At 42.1% G+C, this 14,920-nt stretch overlaps 1 protein-coding gene across 4 annotated transcripts in view; it reads left to right on the plus strand.

The window, feature by feature from the left end:
* NR1H4 (nuclear receptor subfamily 1 group H member 4) overlaps nucleotides 1–14,920 on the plus strand; it is a 78,812-nt gene that overhangs the window by 45,719 nt on the left and 18,173 nt on the right. For 2 of the 4 annotated variants that reach the window (XM_019961151.2, XM_019961149.2), the window contains 2 exons: nucleotides 11,823–11,975; nucleotides 14,118–14,251. In XM_019961151.2, coding sequence (XP_019816710.1) covers nucleotides 11,823–11,975; nucleotides 14,118–14,251 — 287 coding nt within the window. The remainder of the gene's footprint in view (nucleotides 1–11,822; nucleotides 11,976–14,117; nucleotides 14,252–14,920) is intronic. The other 2 variants (XM_019961152.2, XM_019961150.2) reach the window with 1 other exon arrangement.

Below are 14,920 nucleotides of genomic sequence, written 5' to 3' on the forward strand. Positions count from 1 at the left end.
GTGGAAAAGACAGCTGAGATGGGAGAGGGAGAATAGGATGTTTCTGAAGAAGTTTTGGTTTTTTGTTTTAAATACCTATTTATTCATTTAGCTCTGCTGGGTCTTAGTTGCAGCATGCAGGATCTTTAGTTGTGGCATGTGAACTCTTAGTTGCAGCATGTGGGAGCCAGCTCCCTGATCAGGGATCAAATCCAGGTCCCCTGCATTAGGAGTGGGGAGTATCAGCCACTGGACCACCAGGGAAATGTCTGCGAAAAAGTCTAGGGAATAGGGATGAAACTGTGGACCATTTCACAGGAATTAGGGATTTGGGGACATTAATGTCAAAAGATAATTTTTAGGAATGCAATCTTACCAGAAGGAAAGCATGATATAGTGGTTATGTGCATACAGTTTGGAACTGAGCCTCAGTCAGTTCAGTTCAGTTGCTCAGTCCTGTCCGACTCTTTTCGACCCCATGAATCACAGCATGCCAGGCCTCCCTGTCCATCACCAACTCCTGGAGTTCACCCAAACTCGTGTCCTTCGAGTCGGTGATGCCATCCAACCATCTCATCCTCTGTCGTCCCCTTCTCCGCCTGCCCCTAATCCCTCCCAGCAACAGGGTCTTTTCCAATGAGTCAACGCTTCACATGAGGTGGCCAAAGTATTGGAGTTTCAGCTTCAGCATCAGTCCTTCCAAAGAACACCCAGGACTGACCTCCTTCAGGATGGACTGGTTGGATCTCCTTGCAGTCCAAGGGACTCTCAAGAGTCTTCTCCAGCACCACAGTTCAAAAGCATCAATTCTTCGGCCCTCAGCTTTTTTAACAGTCCAACTCTCACATCCATACATGACCACTGGAAAAACCATAGCCTTGACTAGATGGACTTTGTTGGCAAAGTAATATCTCTGCTTTTTAATATGCTATCCAGGTTGGCCATAACTTTCCTTCCAAGGAGTAAGTGTCTTTTAATTTCCTGGCTGCAATCGCCATCAGTAGTGATTTGGAGCCCAAAAAATAAAGTCTGACACTGTTTCCACTGTTTCCCTATCTATTTCCCATGAAGTGATGGGACCAGATGCCATGATCTTCATTTTCTGAATGTTGAGCTTTAAGCCAACTTTTTCACTCTCCTCTTTCACTTTCATCAAGAGGCTTTTTAGTTCTTCTTCACTTTCTGCCATAAGGGTGGTATCATCTGCATATCTGAGGTTATTGACATTTCTCCCGGCAATCTTGATTCCAGTTTGTGCTTCTTCCAGCCCAGCGTTTCTCATGATGTACTCTGCATATAAGTTAAATAAGCAGGGTGACAATATACAGCCTTGACGTACTCCTTTTCCTATTTGGAGCCAGTCTGTTGTTCCATGTCCAGTTCTAACTGTTCTTTCCTAACCTGCATACAGATTTCTCAAGAGGCAGGTCAGGTCAGGTCATCTGGTATTCCCATCTCTTTCAGAATCTTCCACAGTTTATTATGATCCACACAGTCAAAGGCTTTGGCATAGTCAGTAAAGCAGAAATAGATGTTTTTCTGGAACTCTCTTGCTTTTTTGATGATCCAGCAGATGTTGGCAGTTTGATCTCTGGTTCCTCTGCCTTTTCTAAAACCAGCTTGAACATCTGGAAGTTCACAGTTCACATATTGCTGAAGCCTGGCTTGGAGAATTTTGAGTATTACTTTACTAGCGTGTGAGATGAGTGCAATTGTGCAGTAGTTTGAGCATTCTTTGGCATTGCCTTTCTTTGGGATTGGAATGAAAACTGACCTTTTCCAGTCCTGTGGCCACTGCTGAGTTTTCCAAATGTGCTGGCATATTGAGTGCAGCACTTTCACAGCATCATCTTTCAGGATTTGAAATAGCTCAACTGGAATTCCATCACCTCCACTAGCTTTGTTCATAGTGATGCTTTCTAAGGCCCACTTGACTTCACATTCCAGGATGTCTGGCTCTAGGTGAGTGATCACCCATGGTGATTATCTGGGTCATGAAGCTCTTTTTTGTACCGTTCTTCTGTGTATTCTTGCCACCTCTTCTTACTATCTTCTGCTTCTGTTAGGTCCATACCATTTCTGTCCTTTATTGAGCCCATCTTTACATGAGATGAGCCTATCAGGGTTCAAATCTGAGCTCTACTATTTACTATCTGTGGGACCTTGAGCAAATTACTTAATTTCTGTGTAACTCAGTGCCCTTATCTGTAAAAGGGAGATAAGAATAAGTCTACCTCATAGGATTGTTGTGAATGTAAGTGAAACACAATATGCAAAATGTTTTAAAGTGTCTGATACAAAATAAGTCATGTATAAGTGAGTGTTAGTCTTTCAGTCATGTCTGACTCTTTGTGACCCTATGGTCTGTTCATAGAATTCTCCAGGCAAGAATACTGCAGTGGGTTGCCATTCCCTTCTCCAGTGGATCTTCCTAACCCAGGAATCAAAGCCAGGTCTCCTGCATTGCAGGCAGATTCTTTACAGTCTGAACTACCAGGGAAGCCCCTATAAAGTGGGTGGTAGAGTCCTTTTTATGCTACAGTCTGCTGAGGCAGAACTAAACGCTGACTCTATTTAGGCCATATTGGAAGTTAGATAACTAATTGCTTAGTCCTATGTGTTTGTTGCTGTTTAAAAAGCCATGGTGTTTGTTGCTGTTTAAAAATCCCCTACAATTATAAGTCGAAGTGACAAATAGATTCAAGGGATTAGATCTGATAGACAGAGTGCCTGAAGAACTATGGATGGAGGTTCGAGACACTGTATAAGGAGGCAGTGATCAAGACCATCCCCAAGAAAAAGAAGTGCAAAAACGCAAAATGGTTGTCCGAGGAAGCCTTAAAAATAGCTAAGAAAAGAAGAGAAGCAAAAGGCAAAGGAGAAAAGGAAAGATATACCCATTTGAATGCAGAGCTCCAAAGAATAGCAAGGAAAGATAAGAAAGCCTTCCTCAGTGATCAATGCAAAGAAATAGAGGAAAACAATAGAATGGGAAAGACTAGAGATATCCTCAAGAAAAATAGAGATACCAAGGGAACATTTAATGCAAAGATGGGCACAATAAAGGACAGACATGGTATGGACCTAACAGAAGCAGAAGATAGTAAAAAGAGGTGGCAACAATACACAGAAGAACTATACAAATAAGATCTTCATGACCCAGATAATCATAATGGTGTGATCACTCACCTAGAGCCAGACATCCTGGAATGAGAAGTCAAGTCTTCCTAGGTCAAGGGCCTTAGGAAGCATTACTATGAACAAAGCTAGTGGAGGTGATGGAAGTCCAGTTGAGCAATTTCAAATCCTGAAAGATGATGCTGTGAAAGTGTTGCACTCAGTATGCAAATTTGGAAAACTCAGCAGTGCTCATAGGACAAGACAAGGTCGGTTTTCATTCCAATCCCAAAGAAAGGCAATGCCATAGAATTTTCAAACTACCATACAATTGCACTCAACTCACACGCTAGCAAAGTAATGCTCAAAATTCTCCAAGCCAGGATTCAATAGTATGTGAACTATGAACTTCCCCCAGATGTTCAATCTGGATTTAGAGAAGGCAGAGGAACCAGAGATCAAATTGCCAACATCCATTGGATCATCAAAAAAGCAAGAGAGTTCCAGAAAATCATCTACTTCTGCTTTATTGACTATGCCATATTGACTATGCTTTAGACTGTGTGGATCACAAAAACTGTGGAAAATTCTTAAAGAGATGGGAATACCAGACTACCTGATCTGCCTTCTGAGAAATCTTTATACAGGACAAGAAACAACAGAACTGGACATGGAACAACAGACTGGTTCCAAATAGGGAAAGGAGTACGTCAAGGCATATTGTCACCCTGCATATTTAACTTATATGCAGAGTACATCCTGTGAAATGTTGGGCTGGATGAAGCACAAGCTGGAATCAAGATTGCCAGGAGAAATATCAGTAACCTCAGATATGCAGATGGCACCACACTTATGGCAGAAATAGAAGAACTAAAGAGCCTCTTGATGAAAGTGAAAGAGGAGAGTGAAAAGGTTGACTTAAAACTCAACATTCAGAAAACTAAGATCATGGCATCCAGTCCCATCACTTCATGCCAAATAAATTGGAGAACAGTGGAAACAGTGAGAGACTTTAGTTTTTTGGGCTCCAAAATCACTGCAGATGTTGACTACAGCCATGAAATTATAAGACGCTTGCTCCTTAGAAGAAAAGCTATGACCAACCTAGACAGCATACTGAAAAGCAGAGACATTGCTTTGCAAAGGTCCGTCTAGTCAAAGCTATGTTTTTTCCAGTAGTCATGTATGGATGTGAGAGTTGGACTATAAGGCAAGCTGAGTGCCGAAGAATTGATGCTTTTGAGCTGTGGTGTTGGTGAAGACTCTTGAGAGTCCCTTGGACTGCAAGGAGATCCAACCAGCCAATCCTAAAAATCATCTCTGAATATTCATTGGAAGGACTGATGTTGAACCTGAAACTGCAATACTTGGCCACCTGATACCAAGAACTGACTCATTGGGAAAGACCCTGATGCTGGGAAATATTGAAGGCAGGAGGAGAAGTGGATGACAGAGGATGAGATGGTTGGATGACATCACTGATTCGATGGACATGAGTTAGATTAAGCTCCGGGATTTGGTGATGGACAGGGAAGCCTGGTGTGCTGCAGTCCATGGGGTTGCAAAGAGTCGGACATGACTGAACTGACCTGAAAAAGCCAGGGGAGGACTTACCTGGTGGTCTAGTGGTTAAGAATCCTTGCTTCTACTGCAGGGGGCATGAGTTTGAGCTGTGGTCAAGGAAATAGGATTCAGGGCCTTGGTCAAAAAAAAAAAAGAAAAAAAAAGCCTTAAAGGTTTAAGCATCAACCAACATTTTATTGATTTCAAATTAATGGGTGGCCTACTGTCAGTCCCTGGAGTCCAGTATGTGAATGTGTGTTTGTATAGGCATGCATGTGTGTATGATTTGGCAGTATATGGGTTCTGTCTGTATGTGAAAATGAACGTATTAATTGCTCAGTTGTGTCTGACTCTGCAACCCCATGGACTGTAGCTCGCCAGGCTCCTCTGTCCATGGAATTCTCCAGGCAAGAATACTTGAATGATTCCCATTCCCTTCTCCAAGGGATCTTCACAACCAGGGATCAAGCCCAGATCTCCTGCATTGCAGACAGATGCCCAGGGAAGCCCCAAACAAAAAAGCAGGATGTCCAGTGTTCTGCATAATTGAGGGGTCCATTTTACCATAGCTATTCACCTGCCCCCCCCAGGAACCCTCCTAGTGCAACATACTCCTCAGGTGGCAATGCCAGCCCTGTCTACTCATCTTTGACTACCAGGGAGCCTCTGTTCCTCAGAGAATATTTCTTTCTATTCATTTTCAAGTGACTTATTTGATATGGGCATTGTTGAATATGCACTGGATAGAAGCAGAGGTATGTGTATGGATGGATTTGCATAAGTATAAATACTGTATATGTAGCCTTATTTAAGTGATATAATGATAGTATTGTGTTGCCACCTCAGAGTGAAAGCTAATTAATTCAGCTATTGAGATGATAATGATTTCCTTCTCAGTATTAATACAATATTAACAGAATAAAAACAAACAAACAAAAAACCCTGCAGAATTATCCTTTGACTCATCTTGGAATAAGGAATTTTATTTCTGTTAATTATTGAACTATCAGTACTGATCATGATTTTAGAGTGAATCATCCTTGGGAGGGGCTGAGAATAAGTGGAAATATTAACTCAGGTAGGCTAAAGTGGTCATTGAGTTCAATCATTTGGTACCAGGGGAAAAAATTCTTTTTTTTTTGTCTATAGTTTCTTTTGAAATGCATGATCTGGTATTTGCACTCCCAATATCAACAGACTTTTTTTAGACTTCATGTGGTTAGATTTGACATTTAGGAAAACAGTAGTATCTTTCTTACTGAGAGTTACACTAGCTGACAAATTTACAAGCAAATTTATGACTTTTTTAACCTTGACGTCTCTAACCTTTTCTTCAGCCTGTTTTCATATTGAGTTAGTTATCCAGGCCTGAATGTTCCTGTTTCCTCCGCCCTGTTTTCCCTGCCTCTAAGTCAGGCATCCATCACCCTCTGGCCATAACAGACTCTTGTCTCCAGTCTCCAGTCTCCCTGTCCCACCTTGATCTTGCTCCAAGGCATCTGCCCAACATACACATTAGGTTAGACCCTCCCATGCCAAAACCCTTTAAAGGTATTTCAGCTTCTTTGCTTGGAATTCAAGTTCATTTAACCATATTCTGTCCCACCACATGCCCTCATCCAGTTCCCACTAATTCTCCCCACACTCTACCCTCCCATCAAGATGGATTATCAACCCTTCTTTGGAATTTCCATAACTCCATGCCTTTGCTCATTTACCAGTCTTTCCTTCCTCCTTCAAAGTCCATGTTTCAAAATTCTACTTATTCTCTGATGTCCAGCTCAAATTCTAATTCCATCACGAGTCCTGTGACTCCCCCTGTGCTTAGTTGCTCAGTCGTGTCTGACTCTTTGTGACGCAGTAGACTGTAGCCTGCCAGGCTCCTCTGTCCATGGGGATTCTCCAGGCAAGAATACTGGAGCGGGTTGCCATTCCCTCCTCCAGGGGATCTTCCCAACCCCTGCAGGGATCGAACCCAAGTCAAGTCTAGTGTCTTGAGGAAAAGACATATGGGCTCAGAATAGCCCTGAATCATTCCGAGTGACTTCCCCTACTTGGAATTAATCAGAGTCCCATGGACAGAGGAGCCTGGTAGGCTACAGTCCACGGGGTCACAAAGAGTTGGACACGGCTGAGCAACTTCACTTCCAGTTTCTTTCATTCCCAGACCAGATAATGCCTTTTCCTTAAGACACTAGACTTCTCAGTGATGGGAACGTGTCATATACTTATCTTATTAAAACAATTTTTATTGCCTTCTGCTTGGGAAATTGTAATAACAAATGTGCAAATCTCTAAGTCTATGATGGAACTGCTGTCTCCCCTTTAATGTGGCATATCCTTCACAAGAATTTAGTATGGCCATAGAATGATCACTTTTTCATCTACATTACAATAATTTATTACTTAATTAGCTCTCCTATTACTCTCCACTGCATTATACTGTGATTTTATTTCTTTGCCTTGCCACTAAGTTGGAAGTTCTGAGGACAGGAATGTTTTCTTCATCTTGGTATAGCTCTTGCATTCTTTGATGAAGCTTGCAGGGGAGTTAATATTAAGTGATTCTCTTCTGATGTGAGAGGGGCAATTATAGCCTCGTGGTTAAGAGTGTGGGGTTTGGTGCATGACTGCCTGGATTTGAACTTTCTAGTCCACCTTTTAACAATGTGCTCATGACCAAAGTACTTAGCCTCTATGTACCTTTCTTCTTCATCTGTAATATGGGGACACATAATATTATCTTCATAATAAAATTGATATAAAGACTAAATAAATAATGCAAGTGAAGTGGTTAGAACAAAAGCCAGTGGGTGTTTGGTAAATGTCAGCTATTATTCCAATAGGCTGTTAAAATAGAAGGACACAGCTGTCTCAGTTTTGACAGAGGCAAGAAGACAATAGATGCTATAATTCTAAGCAAGCCCATCTTGTGGTGGGTAGTTAAAGACTAGTTAAATACCGTGCCCACTTTGAAGGTTTGAAGTGAGGAGGAATTTACAGAGGGAGCTTTAAAGGTTTAGGAAATGTGACTAGTGTGCTGGGAATCCCACATCCCCATTTCACAGGGGTGGGGTGCAGCTGTCTGCCCCTGGGGGCACCAGTGGAAGTTCAGTTCAGTTCAATTCAGTCACTCAGTCGGGTCTGACTCTTTGCAACCCTGTAGACTGCAGCACACCAGGCTTGCCTGTCCATCACCAAATCCTGGAGCTTAATCTAACTCATGTCCATCGAATCAGTGATGCCATCCAACCATCTCATCCTCTGTCATCCCCTTCTCCTCCCACCTTCAATCTTTCCCAGCATCAGGGTCTTTCCCAGTGAGTCAACTGTTCGCATGAGCTGGCCAAAGTATTGGAGTTTCAGCTTCAGCATCAGTCCTTCCAATGAACACCCAGGACTGATCTCCTTTAGGATGGACTGGTTGGATCTTCTTGCAGTCCAAGAGACTCTCAAGAGTCTTCTCCAACACCACAGTTCAAAAGCATCAATTCTTTGGCACTCAGCTTTCTTCACAGTCCAACTCTCACATCCATACATGACTATTGGAAAAACCATAGCCTTGACTAGATGGACATTTATTGGCAAAGTAATGTCTCTGCTTTTGAATATGCTATGTAGGTTGGTCATAAGGAGAAAAGGAAGGATATACCCATTTTGTGCAGAGTTCCAAAGAATAGCAAGGAGAGATAAGAAAGCCTTCCCCAGTGATCAGTGCAAAGAAATAGAGGAAAACAACAGAATGGGAAAGACTAGAGATCTCTTCAAGAAAAACAGAGATACTAAGGGAACATTTCATGTAAAAATGGGCACAATAAAGGACAGAAATTGTATGGACCTAATAGAAGTAGAAGATAGTAAGAAGAGGTGGCAAAAATATACAGAAAAACTATACAAAAAAGATCTTAATGAGCCAGATAATCACAGTGGTGTGATCACTCACCTAGAGCCAGACATCCTGGAATGCGAAGTCAAGGGGGCCTTAGGAAGTATCACTACAAACAAAGCTAGTGGGGGTGATGGAATTCCAGTTGAGCTATTTCAAATCCTGAAAGATGATGCTGTGAAAGTGCTACACTCAATATGCCAGCAAATTTGGAAAACTCAGCAGTGGCCACAGGACTGGAAAAGGTCAGTTCTCATTCCAATTCCAAAGAAAGGCAATGCCAAAGAATGCTCAAACTACCACACAATTGCAGTCATCTCACATGCTAGTAAAGTAATGCTCAAAATTCTCCAAGCCAGGCTTCAATAATATGTGAACTGTGAACTTCCAGATGTTAAAGCTCATTTTAGAAAAGGCAGAGGAACCAGTGATCATATTGCCAACATCCGCTGGATCATCAAAAAAGCAAGAGAGTTCCAGAAAAACATCTATTTCTGCTTTATTGACTATGCCAAAGCGTTTGACTGTATCACCTCAAACTGTGGAAAATTCTGAAAGAGATGGGAATACCAGACGACCTGACCTGCCTCTTGAGAAATCTGTATGCAGGTCAGGAAGCAACAGTTAGAACTGGACAGAGAACAACAGACTGGTTCCAAATAGGAAAAGGAGTATGTCAAGGCTGTGTGTTGTCATCCAGCTTATTTAACTTATATGCAAAGTACATCAAGAGAAACACTGGGCTGGATGAAGCACAGGCTGGAATCAAGATTGCCGGGTGAAATATCAATAACCTCAGATATGCAGATGACACCCCCTTACGGCAGAAAGTGAAGAAGAACTGAAGAGCCTCTTAATGAAAGTAAAAGAGGAGAATGAAAAAGTTGGCTTAAAGCTCAACATTCAGAAAACTAAGATCATGGCATCTGGTCCCATTACTTCCTGGCAAATAGATGAGGAAACAGTGGCACACTTTATTTTTTGGGCTCCAAAATCACTACAGATGCTGACTGCAACCATGAAATTAAAAGACACTTACTCCTTGAAAGAAAAGTTATGACCAACCTAGACAGTATATTAAAAATCAAAGACACTACTTTTCCAACAAAGGTCTGTCTAGTCAAAGCTGTGGTTTTTCCAGTCATCATGTATGGATGTGAGAGCTGGACTGTAAAGAAAGCTGAGCATCGAAGAATTGATGCTTTTGAACTGTGGTGTTGGAGAAGACTCTTGAGAGTCCCTTGGACTGCGAGGAGATCCAACCAGTCCATCCCAGGGGAAATCCGTCCTGAATATTCATTGGAAGGACTGATGCTGAAGCTGAAACTCCAATACTTTGGCCGTCTGATGCGAAGAACTAACTGATTTGATAAAACCCTGATGCTGGGAAAGATTGAAGGCGGCAGGAGAAGGGGACAATAGAGGATGAGATGGTTGGATAGCATCACCAACTCAATGGACATGAGTTTGAGTAAGCTCCAGGAGTTGGTGAAGGATGGGGAAGCCTGGCGTGCTGCAGTCAGCGGGGTCTCAAAGGGTTGGACTCAAGTGAGCAACTGAATTGAACTGAATGAAGATAACAGCAACCTCTTTCAAAAGTTCTCATGCACACACTGCTGCACTCAGTGCCCCCAACCTGCAGCATGCCACTGCTGACCCACGCCTCTGCCAGACTCCTGGACACTCGTGGGCAAGTCTGGGTCAGTGCCTTGTGGGGTCACAGCTCTTTTCTCCTGGGTCCTGATGCGCACAAGGCTTTATTTGTGTCCTCGAAGAATCTGTTTCCCCAGTCCTGTGTAAGTTTTGGTGGCTCTGTGGTGGAGTTAATGGCAATCTCCTCCAAGAGGGCTTATGCCATACCCAGGTCTCCTGCACCCAGAGTCCCTGCCCTAGTGGCAGGCCACTGCTGACAAATACCTCCACAGGAGACATTCAAACACTCAACACCAGTGGAAAAAGTATGGAGCTTTTATGGGAATTAGGAAAAGATACCCCTCTTCCCCAGATAAGGTCTGTGCACTGAGGAGGCCCTGCTGCCCTGCGCCCAGTGGAAGGGTTGTCAACAAGACCCCTTGAGGAGACTGAAAAATATTCCCACAGCTGAGGGACACCAGAGATCGATGTCTGACTTTCACCTGAGGAGTTGAAAGGTCAAGAGGGCAGGTAGCTGACTGCTCATAGATAGGTGGGAGATAGGTCTGAGTTTGTTGGAGCAGAGAAAACAGCATGGGGTTAAGTCCATGCTAAAAGTGCCACATGGAGGGATGTCAGAAGAAAGCGAATGGAGGTGAATTGCCAAATTCCTGGATGCAGAGGGAGATACAAGCCATGGGCTAGAAGAGATACATATTCACCCTCATCGAGGAGAGGGGAGGAGTTCTCAAAATAACAGGACCTGTGGGATAAAGAGTCGATTTCAGAAACTCACTAGGTAGAAACCAGCTTCTGACAACACCAGCCAAGGAAGCACTTCCTGTCACTTCCTCCCCTGTCTCCCACAATTCTTTCTTGATTCGCCATGGAAGAGCCAGGAACTATGGTCATCCAGGTCCATGGGTGGAGGAGGAACAGGAGAAGCAGAGAGGGAGTCAGTCAATCCCTTGCCCTACTCCAGACAACTGAACTGAAGCAGCAGTGGGTATGGCTACATCTTCTTCAGGGAGATGCTTATTTTTAAAGCAAGGTATGCATGTTTATTATTATACCAAGCGGGTATATTAAGTACTGAAATGAAACTTCAAATGTGACCTCTCCCTGTCTGCCTGGTAAACAGTACCTTGTTTTTTAAGACAGCTCATTTCTCGCTTCTGATTCTGACCTCTGCATCCAGAACTAACCATTCAGCCAGCTTCTTTGCCCCAGCACAGCCCAGGAACACAGAATTTCCCTGATTTGGTTGTTTGCATCTCTTTGTTCTCAGCCCATAAACTGTAAGAGGGCAGGGATGACTTATTCAACTCTTTATCACTAGCACCTAGAGCTCATTAGTGGGTAATTGTCTCCCTGTAAAGATATACTAATGAAAGTAATCTATCTTTTAAAACCAAGAGTTTTTCTAAGAGAGGCTATCATTCAAGCATGTCTTTATTTTTGAGAGATAAATCATTAAAATAGCAGCCAATCTGGACCATGCAGTGCAACCAAAAGGACATCTGTTACAGGTATGGTCGAGGATGGCCTGGGTGCCCTGCAGGGGTTCATGAGAAGATGCTCTGCCATCTCTGGAGTCGAGTGTGTTGTTAGTAGCCTCTTACTCCTTTCTGTGTTTCTTCCCCAGGTTTCTTCAGAAGAAGCATTACCAAAAACGCTGTGTACAAGTGTAAAAACGGGGGCAACTGTGTGATGGACATGTACATGCGAAGGAAGTGCCAAGAGTGTCGACTAAGGAAATGCAAAGAAATGGGAATGTTGGCTGAATGTATGTATACAGGTATTTGCATCAAGCAATTAAATTCCACTAAAAATCTCTTAAGGAGGCAGATGTCAGGTAATCCATATGATTAGAATGGTAGGTCACAAATTGAGGAAGGGACTTAGTAAACCATCTAAGTTCTTGAAAAGAATAATGAACCACTGAAATTGTCCAAACTGTCAGCTGCAGAGCACTTCATACACCTGAAAGAAACAGCTGTATTTTAGTGTCCATTCTTGCAATGAATTATATGTGAAGTGAAGTGGCTTTAACATATAGCCAAAATAGCACATTTTAATTAGCTACAAAGAATAAAAGTCTAAAAGTTTCCTCCAAATATAATTTAATATCCTGCTTACTTATTAATTAGCATAAAAATTCACAGCTGTGGGGAAAATTAAAAATGTTTTATAAGATATAACTGCCTCTGAATTGTCTAGATAGAGTTTTAAACCAAGTCATTTTATTAAGACTCCTTCTTTGTGCAGCTTTGAACCAATTTGTATAGGTTTACACAGGAAATTAACTACTCCGAGTTTTAATATAATTTGGTCTTTCAATCAGATAAAGAAACACTGTATTAACTGCTGGCTTTGTGAGAAACCGTAATCTTCATCAGAATTTGGGATGCACGCTAGTATGTAACATATTAATTTTTCATTCTGAAAATTCTGCAGACCCCTCAGATTCTGAGATATGTCCTCTTCCTTCTCAAAACACAAATAGACAAACAAACATCACCAAGGAGATGATAACATTCACAGAGGGAATGCCACATGAAATAAAATCCTTTGGAAGATGACTCCAGTTCTATTGTTCACCAACCATAGGCAACTGGGATGGACCCAAAGAAATAATGCGTGCAGGAAGGAGAAAAAAATAGGGCAGTGTAAATAATCCAGCTCTGGATGGATGAAAGTTTTATAGTGGCCGATCACAATCTCTTCTTAGCATGTATGAAACAAGAGACTGCAGCAGGGGCTGCGGCTGGAATCCAATCTTCCAGTGGAAACACTCACTTTGATCCTAGGTGGTTCATGTTCCTCATCACTTAAATATGAACCTGTTCCAACTAAGTCCTGAGGACATTTTTCATGATCCTACCTACAAGAGTCTATAGTATTATTTATGAAAACACAGACTCATCCAGCAACAGATACAGGAACTTTTGTATGATCCTATAAAATACATGCCCTGGACAAAGAAATTCTTGGAGATCTGTTTCATTAACATTGAGAGAATGAGGAAGTTAAATGGGAACATGGGAGATTGTTCTCCAGTATTTTAGATTGTTCTGTTTAAGTGAAAATTCATGATGATATTGTATGATTATTCAAAGTGTGAAAGTGTTAGTTGCTCAGTCATGTCCAACTCTGCAACCCCATGGACTGTAGCCTGGCAGGCTTCTCTGTCCATGGAGTTCTCCAGGCAAGAATTTTGGAGTGGGTAGCTAGTATCTTCTCCAGGGGATCTTCCCTACCCTGAAATCAAACCTGGGTCTCCTGCATTGTAGGCAGATTCTTTAACTTTTGAGCCATCAGGGAAGCCCCCTGATTATTAAAAAAAAAAAAATTTCAAAGTCCCCTGGAGTTATTTTCATCTATAACTATATTCTCAATAATTTATACAATTCTGAAAATTAACAGAACTTTAAGATTTTTCCCTAAAGGATGTTGACCTCATTTTACCCAACACATTTACTTCTGTGTTTAATGTGAAATTGAATATACTTCTTACAGTACATTATGTAAACATCAATGAAAAATAATATGTTTTGAAACACTAGCTTCCGAGGCCCCCTAGGCCAGGAAGAGGGTGAGTGTCACTCACCTTCTTTTACTGACTACCTTACATTTGTACAATGCTTTGTTATTACAGATTCTTTGTTTACTCATTTTAAAAAGTGACCTAGTCATATTTAATCTACAAAAAACTCTATAGGGTAAATATCATTTCCATTTTATCAAGGAAGAAACGGAGACTCACAGGAGATATATTTCTTGTTCAAGATCAAGTCTTACAGTGCCAGCAGGGCTGGAATCAGCTCAGTGCCAGATGGCAAAGGAGACCTTTAGAGCTGACTATAGCTCAGCTGCCTTGTGACCACACACATCCAATAGGATTTTCCTTGGATGGTGAAGACTCTGCTTATTTTTTCAGGCTTGTTAACTGAAATTCAGTGTAAATCTAAACGACTGAGAAAAAACGTGAAGCAGCATGCAGATCAGGCCATCCATGAAGACAGTGAAGGACGTGACCTGAGACAAGTGACCTCGACAACTAAGTCATGCAGGGTAATGATGGGCCACGGTGTTGGTCAGAACCAGTGGCTGCTGAGCTTCCAGGATGTCGTGACATGGGCGGGGGGCTTTCAGACGAGGGCCACAGCCACAACCAGGATTTCATTTCAAGTGTGTGTCAAGTGGATTTCTTCTTTGCTTTTTATTTATTTATTTTAAATATTTATATATTTATTTGGCTGTGCCAAGTCTTAGTTGTGGCAAACAAGATCTTTAGTTGCACCACATGGGATCTAGTTCCCTTACTAGGAAATGAACCCGGGGGTTCAATTCAATGCCTGTGTTGGGGGCATGGAGTCTTAGCCACTGGCCCACCAGGGAAGTCCCTCTTCTTTGCTTTTTAATCAAAAGAGTAATATATGATTCCATGTAAAAATTCAAAAGATAACAAAAGCCATTCCCTTCTCCAGGGCATCTTCCCAACCCAGGGATCAAACCTGGGTCTCCTGCTTTGCAGGCAGACTCTTGAGCCACCAGGGAAGCCTATGTAAACATGGATGAAGTAAAATAAGTGCAAGTTCCCCATCTCCTTGACTCCATTCCTCTCCTGCTTCCCCGAGTTTGCCAGTGGGAATGGCTTGGGATATAAAGAGGATTTTTTAAAGCCACATTTTGATGACATTTTTTCCTTGTCATTGAGAAGGGAGGCTCAGACCAGAAAGG

This window comes from Bos indicus, chromosome 5 (genome assembly GCF_029378745.1).
Source record: "Bos indicus isolate NIAB-ARS_2022 breed Sahiwal x Tharparkar chromosome 5, NIAB-ARS_B.indTharparkar_mat_pri_1.0, whole genome shotgun sequence".
Lineage (NCBI taxonomy): Eukaryota > Metazoa > Chordata > Mammalia > Artiodactyla > Bovidae > Bos > Bos indicus.